General features: G+C 39.0%; 2 protein-coding genes across 5 annotated transcripts in view; both read right to left on the bottom strand.

The window, feature by feature from the left end:
- Positions 1–7: 7 nt before the first annotated feature.
- Positions 8–6,044, bottom strand: LOC127427305 (casein kinase I-like). 2 transcript variants are annotated; one of them, XM_051674832.1, is made up of 11 exons: positions 5,812–6,044; positions 5,122–5,218; positions 4,923–5,033; positions 4,684–4,832; positions 3,545–3,773; positions 3,294–3,464; positions 2,998–3,146; positions 2,712–2,910; positions 1,369–1,505; positions 1,206–1,275; positions 8–1,111 (listed from the first exon to the last, which is right to left on the bottom strand). In XM_051674832.1, the coding sequence occupies exons 2-10, from the start codon at positions 5,195–5,197 to the stop codon at positions 1,243–1,245; spliced, it is 1,254 nt and encodes a 417-aa protein (XP_051530792.1). In that variant the 5' UTR covers positions 5,198–5,218; positions 5,812–6,044; the 3' UTR covers positions 8–1,111; positions 1,206–1,242. The 2 variants fall into 2 exon arrangements, with proteins under 2 accessions (XP_051530792.1, XP_051530793.1); XM_051674833.1 differs by having other exon boundaries at positions 5,985–6,038.
- Positions 6,045–7,600: 1,556 nt separating this feature from the next.
- Positions 7,601–18,163, bottom strand: part of LOC127426971 (trinucleotide repeat-containing gene 6B protein-like) — a 30,874-nt gene continuing 20,311 nt past the window's right edge. For all 3 annotated transcript variants that reach the window (XM_051674205.1, XM_051674206.1, XM_051674207.1), the window contains 9 exons: positions 17,629–17,830; positions 12,287–12,448; positions 12,002–12,163; positions 11,698–11,838; positions 11,377–11,469; positions 10,411–10,626; positions 10,071–10,147; positions 9,835–9,974; positions 7,601–9,707 (listed from right to left, as the gene is read on the bottom strand). In XM_051674205.1, the coding sequence (XP_051530165.1) occupies positions 9,143–9,707; positions 9,835–9,974; positions 10,071–10,147; positions 10,411–10,626; positions 11,377–11,469; positions 11,698–11,838; positions 12,002–12,163; positions 12,287–12,448; positions 17,629–17,830 (1,758 nt within the window). In that variant the 3' untranslated portion in view covers positions 7,601–9,142. The remainder of the gene's footprint in view (positions 9,708–9,834; positions 9,975–10,070; positions 10,148–10,410; positions 10,627–11,376; positions 11,470–11,697; positions 11,839–12,001; positions 12,164–12,286; positions 12,449–17,628; positions 17,831–18,163) is intronic.

Here is an 18,163-nt window from a genome sequence, read left to right as displayed (position 1 = left end):
AGAGACATTTAGTACTTTAATATGGGTGTTTATTTATAAATTAGGTTGTCATGGCTAATGTAAATGCTGGAGTGTTCACATCATATCAAATTTTCAGTTTGCCACTTTGTTCAGCTTATTATTTGTAAGAAAGAATTCAGGCCTGTAATTAGGCTAAAATAGACCATATTCACACCAGCGCCATCTTTGATTTTTGACGGGAATGAAAACAAGACTGTGAGGGATGGACGTGCAGTCTCTTCTATGGGCTGTACTGCAGTTTAAAGTGTTTTTGGATCGTTCTGTGGACAAAACACTGAAAAAATATATATATATATTTTCAAGGACATTCAGTAGACAAAAAAATATGATGTAATCTAGGAGCTTTAAACAGCTTTTTTTTTTTTTTCAGTGTGTGCCATTGAAGATATAGTAAGTCTATCCCTCACAGCCTCATTTACTACGGTACTACTGTGAATAAGGTCTGTTGATACTTAGGTTAGTTCACTACAGCCTATATTGATTTTAACACCTCTAATAGTTTCACTGCTCAATGCAGAATTAATACAGATCAAATTCAGTTACGGCTACAGGCCAAACACCAGCTTGACCTGAAACAACGGTCTTTTAAATTTGTGACTTTTGTATATTTAATATTTAACATGGAAAAGATGGTTCCACGAAACCTCGTACATTAGTAAGGTGTCAACATACACGTTTGTGTTAAAGTAACATTGTGAGGTATACATTTCTTATCAATAATACATTTTAACTTTACAGTCCAACAAGCAAGTCCTTCTCCCTCCCAGCGTTTCAGACAAAGCAGAGAACAGCCATCAGGTTGTACGTAAAAATTATCTTTTCCACTTGCATTTCTATTTCCACTGTTTGAATCCAGATATTGTGGTCCAGCTCATCCACTGTCCACAACTTATTCATACATCTGTATCTTCAATGTCTCATCCCAAGAGCAAAAACCAGCAGTGCACGAGGATGGGGGAGCACTTTGTCCATTTCAAAAGTGTGGTGCCTTTCTTTCTGCTTCTTGCCTACACTTTAGCCTCTGTGTCACACTCCCGTTTTATATAGAAAGATGAATATAAATGCTTTAGGGGAGTTGTCTGTTGTTATCCTGCAAAATGAAGCACATGAAAACATGCATGGAATTAGAATGTAGAACACAATGTATTATTATGCAATCAAGGAGTTTTACTTGTATGACCTACCTCCTAAAAACAGTAAATGACAGAGAATTTGTAGTGCTCATTTCCCCATGTGTTCAAACGGAACACTGACCTGTGTGCGAGATAGAAAGGGAGAGGTAACAGGGAGACTAGAGCAAAAATACAGATTAGAAAATGAAGTGAAGAAACGATATGTGAATGCAACCTGTGGGGGAGTGATGCGGATTTGATCATGGCGCAGTGGGAGATCAGGGGAGGCATTGGCAGGAGCACCACGGTGGAGCCGTAAGCAGACTCTCCTTTCTCGCTCAGCTCCTCGACCTGCTCTTGGAGATGCATTCCCTTAGAGAGTAAACAAAAGGTAACCTGAGTTTTAAACTGCCTGATTTAAAAAAATCAACAAGACATAAGGATGCCCCACCAAGGGAAACCACATGAACTTCTAATATTATTAGTATCTGGCATGCAGGCAAGCTGATATGGACTCCACAAGTTAGTCCAAAACCTGATGATCCATGTTATTCCAGCATGATTTTAAAATGTTCCAAAGAGCATCTTGGGTCTTTCAACAGATGCATAAGGAGGGTGCATCTCAATCAGCTCCCTAGTTCAGTAGTCAGAGCACTGATCAGTGAGTCGACCATTTTTAGGACTGTCTCAATCGCGAAATCCTTCCAGTGCGCTAAAATGTTCGCTCCCTAAATCCCACAATGCACTGTAAAAACAAGGAGCATCGTTGCTCATGTGCCCTTCAAGTGGAATCAGAAATATCGTAATTACGAGTTGGGAGCACATGAACGATCAAGCGAAGTCGTACTTACTTACTGGAAAAGTCGTAATGTCTTCTGAAGTCTCACAGATCATTAGAAGACGAGCACAAGTGTACAACTATGAAGTCCAAGCCTTATTTTCTCTCAAAAAGAGATGCTGTTTGTAATGTCTTTCATTCATAATTACCATGGAAGTGAAACAATCTTTTAAATATTTGAGTTGTTAAATGAACGTTTAAAATACACTCCTTTATATTTTAATTTCTTTATTTAATGTCAAATATCTTTCATAATAACACTGTACGTTTGAATCTCTTCAACGAAAATTAACGACAGTGTCATTTAGACAGCGATGTTGTTGATTAATAACTGCTACATTTCAATGCACGAGCTCGTGAACATGTCGCAGGTGATTCAGGTCATAAGCATCCCAGTGCCCGAATTCGTGTTCACGATATACTGATTCACAACATAGGGAGCTAGGGAGCTGATTGAGACACACCCAGAGTTAACATGATCAATGTCACAAATTTGCTTATCTGATAAGTGACCCAGAAAAAAAGAGCATAATATTAAATATTTCCTCTTCATTCATTTCAGGTCATACAACTTTTTAAAAAAGTTAGAAAAATTTTTACTTTCAGGTTTAAATGAAACAAAAAATCCCAGATTTCCAATGTTGTCTGAGACTTCTCGTCCCCCTTGTACTTCTTCAAAAAATAGCCTGCTCATAAATAGAACTGACATCAATACTGCCTCTGGCCATCCTCAGACTCACCAGACTGTGGAACACGGGAGGCTGGTGTTGAGCTGGCAGGGTCTGGGCCGTTGCGGACCCTGTTAGGGGCTGGGAGGTTGGGGCTTGACGGCAGAGCGCGAGCTGCTAAACCTTGTGGACCACCTCCAGTTCTTTCATCCCTCTCCTCTGCCTCTCCCCTCTGCTCCTTCTCTTTATCTTCTGTTGTCCTGCTGGAGCCCTGACACATTCAGAAAAACCCACAAGGTGAGCGAAATAATGCCATTTTTTCCTGCGGTAAATAATGAAGGATGTTTAGAGGACATACAAATTTCAGCATGTTCCAGTCAAACACATAGTCGTAAGAAAACCCCTGTCTGTGGAAAAGGTTCCTGAACAATTGTCTCAGGTAGGAGTAGTCAGGCTTGTCATCAAATCGGAGTGAGCGGCAGAAGTTCATGTAGGTGGAAAATTCAGCTGCAGTCATATTAGAAAAGAGAATGTATAGTAACTAAACATTTAAAGTAGAAAGCAAGGGCAATCAGTGGCATGACCATAACATTCTCTAGCTGCTCTGATCGCATCTACAGAACACATGACATCAATCAGCATCCTTCTACTCACATGGATAGCCCTTGCAAAGAACCTCAATGGGGGTTGACATCTTTTTCTCACTGATTCGCTCATACTTTTGCCTTTTAGTGGCTGCTTTGAGGCCTTGCCAGGGAAGAGAACCCAAGTTGAAGTACATAAGAACATAGCCAAGGGACTCAAGATCATCCCGCCGAGATTGCTCTGTGGAAAAACAATACAAAATAACCCAAAGTCCGAAGCAAGAATAGTTACGCATTGCAGTGACCCACTTGTGCTCTTACCAATGCCCAAATGAGTATTAATGGAGGCATAGCGGGCAGTGCCAGTCAGGTTCTTATTCTCACGATAAGGAATGTGTTGATGTGTGCGGGCGTCACGGTACTTCTTAGCCAAGCCAAAGTCTATGATGTAGACCAGGTTTCCCTTCTTGCCGAGCCCCATCAAGAAATTATCAGGTTTGATATCTCTATGAATGAAGTTCTTGGAGTGGATGTACTCGATTCTGCTAATCTGGAAAGAAGAAATTAAAATGTTTTCAGTGAATACATTCAAAACAAATTTCCAAAGTATACAAAATACAACACTTGTATAACTGGGTTAACACTACATATTTACAATTTGATTTATTTAGGAGTCAATCTTTGGTATATTGGTGTTCACTTCTGTTATGTAATCAAAAACTACAGACAAACAATAAAAAACTAGATTTTTACATTTCCTTCAGAAAAAGTGCTTGCCTGTGCAAAACTCGCCGCCACGATTCGAAGGCAATTTTGGTGCTTGCCAGAGCATTGCTATGTGATTATTAAGGTGTTCTGAATGTTTTTTAGCATGTTGCTATGGGTTGTTAGTTATGGGCCCAAGTTAAAAGAGCCCAACCCCTTGATATTCTGGTCCCTAGATTTGGCTCAGGTTCCTCCTTTAATGTAAGTCTAAGGGATTTTTTTTTGTGTCTGTTTATTGTCCACTATGCAAAAATAGTCAGTCTGAACTCTTAGCCCATTGCACAAATGGTGCAGGACATGTTACACACCGTTTAAAGGTTTGTTCACACAAAAATTAAAATTCTGTCATTATTTAGTTATGTTCTTATTCCAAACCCATATGACTTTCTTTCTGTTGTGGAACACAAAAGGAGATGTTAGGCAGAGTGAAAGCCTCCGTCACCATTCATTTTCATTGCATTGTTTTTCCATGCTATCATTCTGCCCAACATCTCCTTTTGTGTTCCACAGAAGAAAAAAGTACCCTAATAATGATGAAAGAATTTTTATTTTGGTCTGAACTATCCCTTTAATACCTAGGGTTAGGGGTTTGTTTTGTAAATGCCTCACCCTACAGTATGTATGAGCAATAGTAATAGTGATGTTTCTGTCTTGGCAAGCGCCACTAATAATGTGGATACTAAAAATGCAATTACCATCTGGTCTGCAAGCAGCAAGACAGTTTTAAGTGTGAATTTCCTTGAGCAGAAGTTGAACAGATCCTCCAGGCTTGGCCCCAGGAGCTCCATCACCATGACATTGTAGTCCCCTTCAGCACCACACCATTTGATCGACGGAATACCCACTATGATTGAAAGGAGATTGAAGAGGCATTTCAAGAAAGCATGAGAGATTAAACTGGTGGGAATCAAACTGCATCTCAGAGAGTTCTCACCTCCACCTTGCATCATCTTATAGAACTTGCTCTCAATATGTAACTGTGGATGTTTAGTCTTCACACTCTCCAGTTTAATGGCTACCTCCTCTCCTGATGTGATGTTTGCACCTGAAAGATGATAGTTTTACAATGTCAGGCCACAAGTCTTTCATGAAATCTAAACCAATATCCAAGAAATGTAAATAATGTGTGTTACCCAAGTAGATGTCACCAAACGAGCCACTTCCAATCTTCCGCCCGAGACGGTATTTACTCCCAACACGTAACTCCATGATTTCTTACCTAAAAACAGCCTTAGAGACAAACACAATATTAGTATGATACTAATAAAACAACTACAGGTAAAATGTATCCACATTCAGCTGCAACACACACAGTCCTGCATTTCAGCACACAGCAGATGCTCACTTCAGCATTCCTAACATCATGGTTTTCACCAGCTCAGATTTATTTTACAGTTCAATTCAAAAGCTGAACACAAAATACCAATGCGCACGTGCAGTCAGCACTGGTGGTCATGCATCTAACATGACAGTTTGAGTCATGTGATGTAGGTTCCATTCGTATGGACTTGCAATAAACAGGTTCATATTTAATCTTTGGCACCATCACTGATCATTAATGTGCACTCATACTAAACACAATTAAATACGAATAATCTGTTCAGAATAGATTTTTTTCTTAAGTTTTATTGCGTTTGCATAACTGAACACGAGACGTATCTGTCTCCAGTGGTTTTCAGACAATTTTGTAGCAGCCGCACCCAAGATCCCGAGGATTCACTCTCTGATCATAGTGCCGACACTTACTATTATTCAGGACAACCAAATGATTCCTAAACACACAGGTCCTGATATGACCTCAAAGCAGTAGCATCTTTCCTTACCTAATGTGAGGGTGGTGGAAAAGTGATCGACAGGCTTGCGCTCGCGAGATAGTACCCTGGACAGCGAAGAGTGTAATTTCAAACGTCGCATTACAAATGTAATTCCAACCACTACTTTCCTATTCAGATTTTTAAATCCTTGATTTCATATCTCAGCGCACGGATTGACCTACTTGCAGTGCAGGCTAGCGAGCAGCAGCCTCCCTTGTTTGTATCCCAGCGCACTTCTCACAGAAATGATGTCATTCACAAACTAGCAGAAGGACCCGGATCACTTCAAGGGGCCGCGCGCCTGACGTACACTGCACGTACGCTCTTGTTATAACCAACGAAGGCGACTGTTTGTTTATGTTCTTTTCAGAATAACATAAGAGGAAACTTTAACATATGATAATGGAAACATGTATATCAAAGCAGATTATTAAAAAATATACAAAAGGTAAGTTCTTCCCTCTGCAGAACACAAACGAAGATTTGTAGAAGAATAGTTCAGCTCTATAGGTCTATACAATGCGTGAATGGTGACCAACATTTTGAAGCTCCAAAAAGCACATAAAGGCCGCATGAAGGTAATCCATTAGACTCCAGTGGTTTAATCTATTTGTTCTGAAGAGATCCAATCAGTTTTGTGTTAAAACAGAGCAAAATGTAACCCCTTTTTCACTATAAATCTTGACAGCTGTCTCATTGGCGTTCATGATTTCAAGCTTGATTACATTTCCTAACGCCATCTAATTTTGCACATGCGTTAAGCACTAGTAAGTGTAATCGAACTTGAAATCATGATCGTGCCTAGAGACTGCAGTGGCAAAATGTACAATGAGAAAGGAGTTACATTTTAGTCTGTTCTCACCTAAAATCGATTAGATCACTTGAGGAGATTTGATTTGATTTGAATTGATTAAACCACTGGAGTTATATTGATTACTTTTACAGTGCCTTAATGTGCTTTTTGGAGCTTCAAAGATTTGGTCACCATTTACTTGCATTTAATAGACCTACAGAACTGAGATATTCTTCTAAAAATCTTTGTGTTCTGCAGAAGAAAGAAAGTCATGCACATCTGGGATGGGATGAGGGTCAGTAAATGATGAGAGAATTTTTATGTTTGGGTGAACTATTCCTTTCAAGAATCAAAGGCAAAAAAAAAAAAAAAAAAACACATTAATGGTTTTGTTAACCTACTTATTCTAAAAGTTAAATATAATTTAAAATACTGCTGTAATTCTACAAGAAGAATAGATCAAATTGATTACTGTTTTAAAAAAAAATTATATACATAGAATTTTGTTAAAAAACTTGCATTTTTTTCCACCTTTTAAAAGAACAAACACCAATTTTTCCAAAATATCATTCTTTGAAAATATATTTTCAGTTATTAATTGGGATAAGCCTCTCCATATTAATTTGGTGTATTAGCAATTAACAAATTAAAGGCTTGAGTGAAAAAATTCAGCATGCTAAAGCTAGCATTACATTTACAAAAGCTACATTTACAGCTACAAATAAGTCCAGTCATGTACTTTTAAAATAAAGGTTGTAAATAACAATTGTATACCAGACCTCTACAAATCTTTTAATATTACAGTACTAGAGTGAATTGAACTGAATTCTGAAAGTGAGAATATGAAACCATTAAAGAATTATGTACATTATTTATAAGAATGACAACTTAATACTAAACAAAGGGACCAAAAATGCACACAACTCACAACAAAATTAAATTCAACCTTTATTAATTGTCTTGATCTTCTTTCTTTTTAATTAATTTCTCTTGTAAAATCAAAAAAAAAAAAAAAAAAAAAAAAAAAAAAAAACCTGAACACGAGTGATAAAGCCCGCCTTAATTTATAATGGTACACAACAACAAAAACAATTGGTAACTTTTAAGTGTTCCTAAAACACCCATCCAGCTCAGCTTGGTACAATAAGGTTTGGCATGTTTCATGTTTCAGTATGAAAGCCTTCAGTTGGTTGCAACTTCTAAAAAAATCTTTTTTCTTTATTATTATTATTGCAATTCAGACCATATATAAAACAAAAAAGGCTGCTAAAACCACAAATTAAGTAATATTCATTAGTGCCAATGTTCTTGAATTTGCCATCTACAATCACACGCACAGCCACACCAGCATACACATCATGCACACATAGACATTAAACACCTGAAATAAGCTGTCACTTATACATTTACTCGCCTCCCTAATCCAGCACTGATCTTTGTAAATACACCATGCTTGTTAATCTCTGGCTGCCACACACATTCACTGATGCCTCGCAAACACTCCAAACGTCACCTCCTCTACTGGGGACTTCACTCATAAACGCACAGGCAGAAAGGGCACCTTGTACAGCTAAGTAACATCCAAGTGATCGTCATTATGACAACATACTTGATTAAGAAGAAAAAAAAAAATGAGGTCAGCATTTGAAAAATTTTCTTTTCTGGATTTCACCGTCATTTAAAACAAATAAAGACAACAAGATACAGTTTGTCAGACATCAGAACAGTGTTCGAGTAATTTAAGTCTGAATGACAATGGAGCTGTAACACAATGTATCGTCCTTTATTCTGAGTGTTCTACGAACGTTGTAGGATGCATATTTTTGTCCTTTTTTTGTCTGGTTTGTCCTTTACAGTGCATGCCTGAGTGAGAGCATCTCAGTATGCGAGTGTGATCTCTATGACCTCAAGGTTAGGATTCATCCAGTTGAGTCAGTTCTAAGTCCAACTGTTTGCATGTCCTGTTCAAGTCTCGCTGCAGAAGTCTTCATTTAAGGGTAAGAAATGGGATGTTTGCGTGTGCACGTTTGTTTTGGTTGTTAACTCTGTACTGCCTTGCCCATGTAAAACTGTCCCACACACTGCTCCTCCATGCTTCTGATGATGGGATGTGTCATGGAGATAAGATTATGGGGAGCAGAGTTTGAAACACTCCTCAGGTAAAAATGATGTTAAACAGTGTGTACATTTGTAACCAGTGTTGTCTATAATTTTGGCTTAATGCATTTTGTTATGTAATGCAGTTGGTCTGCTTCTCAGCACTTAGGAGATTAAGTGTTACTCTGTATCTGCTGTTTGAGTGCTTATCTTTGAATCTTGGGTACAGAGGTGTTACAAATATATACTAAATACTTGGCTGTATTTTTATGCATTTTCCGCCCGGCCAATGACTGCAGCGCATGTATGTGTGCAAACTGCCTGTATTCTGATGAATGTTCCTATATTCCTGAATGTGTTTGTGATAATAGGAGAATAACTTTGTTACATGTACATATCTGTTATGTGTGTGTTGCTGCACATCTATTTGTCAGCAAGTGGCTGCATCAGTCAGATAGAGTCTGCTCCTCCTCCCAGCAGGTCTCCAGGCAACAGTGCTGCAGGGCTGTTCATCTGGTGCCGATCTTCCATGGCTGGAGACCCCCACAGACTGCTGCTTGTGTACCCAGCAGTCATGCCCCCCCACAACCCCGCCCTGCCAGGATCAACACCCCCTGCACTGCTGCCCACGCTACCACCAGCACCATTGCTGCTCCACTGGGCAAAAATGCTCAAGCCTGCTCCCTGGGCAGAGGCTGGGTCTGGGGAGCTGCCCGTACCATCCAAACTCTGCCATGTAGAGCCAGAGGGCCCCGTTCCACCACCATTGTTACTTCCTCCTGATGTTGAACCTCCCACTCCAGCCCGTTCCCTATCACCACTCCCAACACTGATGTTACCCACTGCACCGGCCCCTGATGACCCTGTCACACCTGCTGGCCCAGAGACAGCTCCACCAACCCCAACACTTCCACTGCCACTTCCAGCAACTCCAGCCTGGGAATGTGCAAAATAACGTGCAACCTCCTCCTCGCTCACGAACTCAGCCAGAATTGTGGTATTACCTAAAACACACCTAGAAGGAAATTTTAAAGACAAACACTACAGTTAAGATGTCTAAAGTGCAGTAACATGAAAATTCAAATGATATGAAAAGTTAGTGTCACACTAATAGATCAGGATAAGGATGTGCAGATACGTACATGTGAAGTGCGCTCTGGGCTTTGGCTGCTTCTTGGCGAGTACTGTAGCGAATCAGAGCACTACCTTGGGTCAGACCAAGGTGAAAGGTCAACAGGGGCCCATGCTGCATGCATATAGTCCGCAAAGTGGAACCATCAATCTGCAAGTAGTACATTATACAAATGAGTACAACGAGATTAGATAAAAGATTGAAAAGTGACTGAAAGTTACCAAGCACAAGTCATAACATGCACACCTGAGGGGTAAGATTACTTAGCACCAGCCAGCAGCTTCCCCTAGAGGCTCCTCCATCACTCCAAGCAGATCCAGATCCTAATGCAAACAGATTGGAAGACCATTTATCCTCCTCTGATGCTTTACAAAATGTTTAAATAGGCTGCATTTACTGTGAATGTCTCAGCTTAGAGTAACATCTGAGACCATCAGTTTGTGATTTGACTATATTCAAGGCATACATGTAGATACAATGTTCAGAATAAAACATTCTGATTTAATGTGTTACACATTTTTAGTTTTTTTTTTTCTCTAAGGTATAAAACGATAGGTTTTCTAAGGCATCTAAACTGTTCTATTACCAGGCCCAAATCTGTTTTCTTGGCTGCCTCCAGAGCCACCCCAGCCTCTCCCCATTCGTGGGCCTCCTCCACCCCAGGGAGACACTGAGGGCTGCTTCTGATGGGTCAGTCCAGGAGGTGGGCGAGGCAGGTGGGAGCTGTTGCGATTGGTCTTCCAAGGCTTGTTGTGCCCTATGGGCTCAGGCGGCCAGCTGGGCTTATAGTCTGGGTACTTAGCTGTAAGAATGTGAATAAAGCACAATATCTCAAATGATCAAATTCTATACAGAGGCTCATCTGGCTCAGCAAAGTAAGTCTTAAAGGAATAGTTCACCCAAAAAGACGACGACGTTCTTTCTTCTGCAGAACACATACAAAGATTTTTAGAAGAATATCTCAGCTCTGTAGGTCAATATAATGCAAGTGAATGGTGATTAAAACTTTGAAGCTCCAAAAAGCACATAAAAGTAATCCATACGTCTCCAGTGGTTTAATTGAAGTCTTCTGAAGCGATCCAATTGGTTTTGGGTGAGGACAGACCAAAATGTAACTCCTTTCTCATTGTACATTTTGCCATTTCAGTCTCTAGGCACGATCATGATTTCAGGCTTGATTACATTTCCTAGTGCTTGATGCAGGCACAGAGCACTAGACTGCGCTAAGAAGTGTAATCGAGCTTGAAATCATGATCACCAAGGAGACTGCTGATGTCATGATTTTTTGTGAAAAAGGAGTTATATTTTGGTATGTTCTCACCCAAAACTGATTAGATCGCTTCAGAAGACACGGATTAAACCACTGGAGTATTAAGGATTACTTTTATGTGCTTTTTGTAGCTAGTCATACGCATCTGGGAAATGAGAAAATGTTCATTTTTGGGTAAACTTTTTCCTTTCTCCTCTCAAAATCATACCAAATAGTATGTGACATGAAAAGGGAGGGGGAAATTATGTGACCCTTAAGGGGAAGCTACACAGTGCTTGTTACCTTGGTTGTGTGCATTATTAAGGGGGCTCTCTGAGGCACTGTAGGGCCAGGCACCAGGTGAAGGCAGCAAGGTGTTGAGGGAGGGATTTGATTCTGTGAAGAAAAATGCAAAAGACTTATTTGTGAGTATTTACATGGGCATGTAAATTACTTCCAAAATTCAAAGCTTAGTGTTCTGTGTGTTTGTCTGGGAAGAGCTATCTATGAAACAAGAAATCAAAGTCACAATCATTATTTATATATATATATATATATATATATATATATATATATATATATATATATGTGTGTGTGTGTGTGTGTAAATGTAGGGAGCTGCACCTGTGTTATCTCTTAGCAACTGGTGCTCAGTGTCATTGAGGGTTGACATCGATGAGCTTAGCATACTCCCAGGTGTCATGTAGGGATCAGATTCAGGGTCCACACTCTGAATTCCTTTCCAAGGCACACCTGGTTGGAACTCTGAAGAGCGATGATCACAATAAAATGCATATTGGGTATATTCTCAATAGATAAGATGAAAATTAGATGTGTAACATATTTCTGATAATGCTATATACAAAGCTGAAATGTTTTTTTTTTAAAACAACTTTTTTTTAATGGTCAGATATGCATCACCATTCACCTGGAGGCCAGCTGGATGTCTTGGTGCCCATCTTGTTTCCAGGACTTCGGTGCCAGTGATCTGAAGGCCCTTGTGGAGGCACACCCAAACCCTCACTTCCCAGCAGTTCATACTGGGAATATGGGGAACCACCTCTTATTTTAAGAGAAGCAGCAATGGGACCTACATATCACACAAACATAGACAAGCAGAATAACAAAGTCTGCCAAACTTGTACCAAACATTTTTGAGAAACTGTCTTTGTAGTTACCCAAACCCACATGTGTTCATAAAAAGGTCTCTTACCATTTTTATGGAGAGTGCTATCAGGAGGAGAGGGCGCTGGGGAATGACCTTCCATCATCCACCTAAAACGAGACTGCTGTCCACCACTGTCCTTCAACCCAGCCTGGCCACCAACCATGGGACCCAGTTCTAGACCAGAGAGGTTCACTCCTGGCCCAAACCCTATAATAGACAAAATGCAGCAAAAGATGTTAAGTAAAAATACAACACTATACACGTCATAAAGTCTCGTTTCAATAACATCTGTTGCATTGACACTAGGGATGTACGGATCTAATACCTGAATCGATATTGGCTCCGACACTCACATTTTTAACAGGATCGGGTATCGGTCAGATGAGACCGATCCAAATCCAATAATGTGTGTTAGTCATGGTCGTTACGGTCAAGCTCCAAAAATGACATAAAAGAACCATAAAAGCACCATTAAAGTAGTACATATGACCCCTGCATTACATTCAAAGTCTCTCGAAGCCATACGATAGTTTTGTGAATCATAAAAGGCTGCGTTTATTAAGTAAATATATAGTCTAGGGATGCACCAATACCACTTTCTCTCTTCCGATCCAATTCAGTTATCTAAAATCTCAGTATCGGCCGATACCAATCTGACACCAGTGTTTGTTTGTTTTTTGCATAATCAGTTTAGAATATCTTTACCTCATTGTGTGAAACTAATTGGGGGTACTCTTTAATATGTAAAGAAGCACAAACTAACTACACGTCAATATAAATGTACTGCCTATTAAGAAACTAGTTGAAATTCTTAACTAGTCTTCTGGATAATGTAGCAGCAAAATAACTGTCTTCAGTAGAAATGCAATTTTTTTCAACTTGTATCTGTACTCGTGTACTGTGTAGGATTCAGATCTCTTTTTTGTTCAATTTAGTTAAGTTAGATATCAGTCCACTTTTCATTCACACAGTTATTTTTTGGAACCCATTCAACTTAAATATTGTTATAATTTGTAAAAATAAAATAAAATAAATAATAATAAAATATTATCATTATTATTATTATTGACTTTTAGAATTTTAAAATACAACCGTAATATATATTTCAGTTGTGCATCTTTAAAACCCTCACACTTTTATTTTGATGATCCTAACACTCCAGGATGTCCTAGAAGCGTCTGTTTGTGGGCTACTTCACAGTACTTTAATTCGCTTCTTTTTCAAATTCTGGTCAAATGCTGCTCGTGCTGTTCTAAATGCATATTATAAGTGAACCTAACTATTGAGCATCTACATCCGAGATGTTGTTTGACGAGATGTTGCTCACATCAGCCTGCACATGCTTGTGTGAAAACAGTGCAGTGCCATTCACTAACGTGCTGCGCATGCATACTACATATCTATATATACTTATTAAACAGCCTTTTGCGATTCATAAAGCTATCACATATCTTCAAGAGGGTTTGAATAAAATGCACGAGTCATATGGACTACTTTAATGGTGCTTTTATGGTTCTTTTATGTCAGTTTTGGAGCTTGACAGTAACAAACATGACTAACACAGTATCGGATTTGGATCGGGTTCGTTGAACCGATACCCGATCCATCTAAAAACGTCAGTATCGAAGTCGATACCAATCCAGGTATCAGATCAGATCAGTGCATCTCTAATATAGTCTCTGCATGTGTTACATTCTTCAGTGAATGAGCAGTGCTCTGGTGTGGCACACACAGTAGCTTGCAATACGGGAGTGCTCAACACAAACTTCATCGGAGATGTAGATGCTCAATAGTTGGGTTCGCTTATAATATGCATTATGAATGCCACTGGAGGAGCATTTCACCAGATTTTGAATGAGAAGCATTTTAAAAGTACTGTGACCTACTCAAAGAAACTCAAAAGGTCTTTCTGGAGTGTCCCCCCCCCCCCCAAAAAAACAGATAATTTTACAGGGTTAGTACACATTTGACTAGTAAATTTCCATGACTTTTCCAAACAATACACCTTATACAATACCACTAAATCAATGACTCTCTGCTTTGTAATATTTGACAGTTTGTTTGTTTTTTGCCTTGTCCTCTCCCCTTATCTTTTGGTTGTCTCAATGTCAATTTTTGGAAGCCCTATTTTCTTCTCACTATTTAGAACAATTTACCTTTTTAATGCACTACATGGTTTAAATTTATGTATAGAATTTAAATTAATAAAAAGTTACACGTTTGTACAGCAGGGTATGAAACATTTTTTGACCACCAGCCACAATGGATGGAGAAGTCCCAAATTTACTAGCCACTTTGATTTTTTATAAGCCACTATATTCTTTTCAAATACAGTGCTGCTTTCTTCTGTTTTTTTGTATATATTTTTTCATATTAAAATTGTTTAAAAAAATTCAAACAAAATCTAACATAAAACAAAGGCAATCTGAGTAAACACAAAATACAGTTTTTAAATGATAATGTTATTTACTGAAGCAAAAAAAGTTATCCAATACCAACTGGGCCTGTGTGAAAAAGTATTTGTATTTACTAAATCCCCAAATCTATGAAACTGCATTCATAATGGGATTCAGCTGGACCAGACACACCCAGGCCTGATTACTGCCAGCCTTGTTCATTCAAATCAACACCTAAATAGAACTATTTCAGCAGCTTGAAGTTGGCTAAAAGGTCTCACCCAATAGCACACTATGCCAAGGTTGAAGTAAATTCCAGAAATGATGAGGAAAAATGTGACTGAAATACATCAGTCTGGGAAAGATTACAAAGCTATTTCAAAGGCTCTGGGACTCCAAAGAACCAGAGTGAGAGCCATTATCTCCAAATGGAGGAAACTTGGCACAGTAGTGAACCTTCCCAGAAGTGGCCGATCTTCCAAAATTCCTCCAAGAGCACAGCGACGACTCATCCATCAAGTCACAAAAAAGCCAAGGACAACATCCAAGGAACTGCAGGCCTCTCTTGCATCAATAAAGGTCACTGTTCATGACTCCACTATCAGAAAGACACTGGCCAAAAATGCCATCCATGGAAGAGTGGTGAGGCGAAAACCACTGCTAACCCAGAAGAACATTAAGTCTCGTCTGAATTTTGCCAAAACACACCTCGATGATCCTCAAAGCTTTAGGGAGAATGTTCTGTGGACGGATGAGTTGAATGTGGAGCTGTTTGGAAGACAGGGGTCCCATAACAAAAAAAAAAAAAAAATAAATAAAATAATAATAATATATATATATATATATATATATATATATATATATATATATATGAAAACTGTATTTTGTGTTTACTCAGGTTGCCTTTGTTTTATCTCGTTTGAAGATCTAAAACAATTTATATTCTAAAATAGAAATTTACATACTTTCACAGCACTGTAAGTAGTAAAAAATATACTGGTTTATAGGCTATGCATGTACAGTAAAATGTAAACCACTTGATTTAAAGTGAATTAAACTAAGACCTCCTGATGGTCTGAGATAATTTGCAGTGCTCACAAAAAAGACAAAGTTCTTGCAAACTGTTTTCGGACCACTGACACAAAGTGGGAAATTCTTAATATGCGCATTCTGTGAGAAGTGCTCAACAGACAGTGAATCAGACCTGCACATCGACGGCTTTTCTTTCTTTTGTTTTTCAAAATATAAACCGCCACATAAAATACGGAATTGTTCAGTATTAAAGGGAACAGAATTGTGTTGAATTTTAAATCAATACAAGATTTAGTTTGTCCTGTATTTTAGCGCCGCACATCCAAACAATGGAAAGCAAAGCGAGAGAAATGGACCTGAAAAAGACACATTTCACATTAGTTGTGGGAATGCCCTTACATCGGCTGTTGTATAGACACTTGTCAGAAGTGGCTGGGGGGAAGGTCAAGGGACATTAATGACAATCAACGCACGTCTTCTGTCAAGTTCTCCGTTAAAAACAGGAGAATGTAGGTGATAATAAGATTACATGATTGCTCATCAGGAAGTGGATAATTAACACTGCTCAGATTCAGAAGCAAATATCACCATAAGCTTAATTTTTATTTTTTGGGGGGATTTTCTCCCCAGTTTGGAATGCCCAATTCCCAATGCGCTCTAGGTCCTCGTGGTGGTGTAGTGACTCGCCTAAATCCGGGTGGCGGAGGACGAATCTCAGTTGCCTCCACGTCTGAGACAGTCAATCCGCGCATCTTATCACATGGCTTGTTGAGCGCGTTACCGCGGAGACGTAGCGTGTGTGGAGGCTCACACTATTCTCCGCGGCATCCACGCACAATTCACCACGCGCCCCACCAAGGAGCGAGAACCACATTAAAGCAACCAGGAGGAGGTTAACCCAACGTGACTCTACCCACCCTAGCAACCGGGCCAATTGGTTGCTTAGAAAGCCTGACTGGAGTCACTCAGCATGCCCTGGATTCAAACTTGCGACTCCATGTGTGCTAGTCAGCGTCTTTACTTGCTGAGCTACCCAGGCCCCCACCACAAGCTTAATTAACATGGTACATCAAACATTCAAAGCGTTAATATATTCAAACAATAATGTAAATTTGAAATGTACTAATTCCTTTAGTTATACCTAACCTTATAAGCTTGAGCAATCATAAGCGAACTTCTCTAGCATTAACAAAGTGCAAAATGTGCCTATTCACAAACTACTCAGTTTACACGACAACAGGCTCAGAGTAGCGCTTATTCGAGTTGCTCCGTGATCACGCAAAACTTGATTCTTAGCACACTTGTACCGCTGAAACTAGTCCTTTGGAAAATTCCATGACTTTTCCAGGCATGGAAAACACAATTTCTTAAAAAGATTTCCAAGATTTCCATGACCATACAAACCCTGTATTTGAAGTTAGGAGATTACGACTGAAATGTATTAATATTGTATAATATAACTCCAATATTTATTAATATTATTATTATTACAAATCACAATAATATCTAAGCTGACTGAGTAAAAAAAGAAAAAGAAAAAGACCAAGTTCAGACACAATGTGAATAAAAATAATTATAATTGTGCAAAGAGAACTGGCTTCTTATCCACTGAAGATTTTCACTGGAATTTCTGTTCATTTCGCTGATGCATTTTCCAGTGAAGTAGTTAATAATAAAGGATTTCTTAAAAGGCTTCACAATTTTGTGTTTTCTGTCTACTCTATTTTATAATGAAATAATGTGTAGTTGTTTGTTTTTTTACACATAAGAGTACTCCCAATCAGTTCCACACAGAGAGGTGTAGATAAGATTTTTAAGAAAAAAACAACACTGGCCTTGGATTGGGATTGAATGAGACTAAGAGTTCAGATATTGGAATCAGATCAGAAGAGAAAAAGTGGTATCGGTGCATCTCTAATTGACACACAATTGGGGCTATAAAAATAAGAACAGACTCACCAGAATAAGTGCCTGGCGTTTTCTGATGCAGGTCTGCTACAGAGCCAGCCAAGCCAGGGTGTGAAAGTGGGTCTGACATGGGCATCTTTGGGCCACTCCCACCAAGGTGAGAAGGAGAGAGTTTGGAGCTTCCCCCTGTACCACCCACCTGCTGCTGTTGCTGCTGTCTCTGCTGTTGAAGAACAGCCATAATTCTGGCAAGCTGGAGGAAAAACAAAATACAGGTTCAACATGATAGCAGCAAGATTTCTGCAGCGGCTATCACATTGTCACATTTGCTGAGGATTGTGGCACAATTACACAAATATCTAGTCTTTTTATGTAGAAACAAGATATATTTGTCAGACTGTACTGAATGAAGGCTATGGTGATTTGGGGACTAAACTGTTTCAATTTTTTATAAGATAGTCGATAATGATTTGTGGTCGACCGATATATTGCAGAGGGCGATAAATCAGACGATATTCTGTTTTTTTTTTATTGTATTTTTTATTTGTTGATAAATTTTCCTCTTTGGCCGATTTGTCTCTTGAGT

Source organism: Myxocyprinus asiaticus, chromosome 36 (genome assembly GCF_019703515.2).
Source record: "Myxocyprinus asiaticus isolate MX2 ecotype Aquarium Trade chromosome 36, UBuf_Myxa_2, whole genome shotgun sequence".
In the NCBI taxonomy this organism is placed as follows: Eukaryota; Metazoa; Chordata; class Actinopteri; order Cypriniformes; family Catostomidae; genus Myxocyprinus; species Myxocyprinus asiaticus.
Note: the sequence above shows the minus strand (reverse complement) of the source record. Positions and strands in the feature narration are given on the sequence as shown.

Bases quoted from the DNA above. Each gene is read 5' to 3' on its own strand.
- LOC127427305 (XM_051674832.1), bottom strand. From the start codon at position 5,197: ATGGAGTTACGTGTTGGGAGTAAATACCGTCTCGGGCGGAAGATTGGA. The intron at 3,774-4,683 runs GTAATTGCATTT...TCTTCTTTCCAG, and splicing joins TGCTGCTTGCAGACCAGATG to ATTAGCAGAATCGAGTACAT. The intron at 1,506-2,711 runs GTGAGTCTGAGG...TTACTCTCTAAG, and splicing joins CTCCCGTGTTCCACAGTCTG to GGAATGCATCTCCAAGAGCA.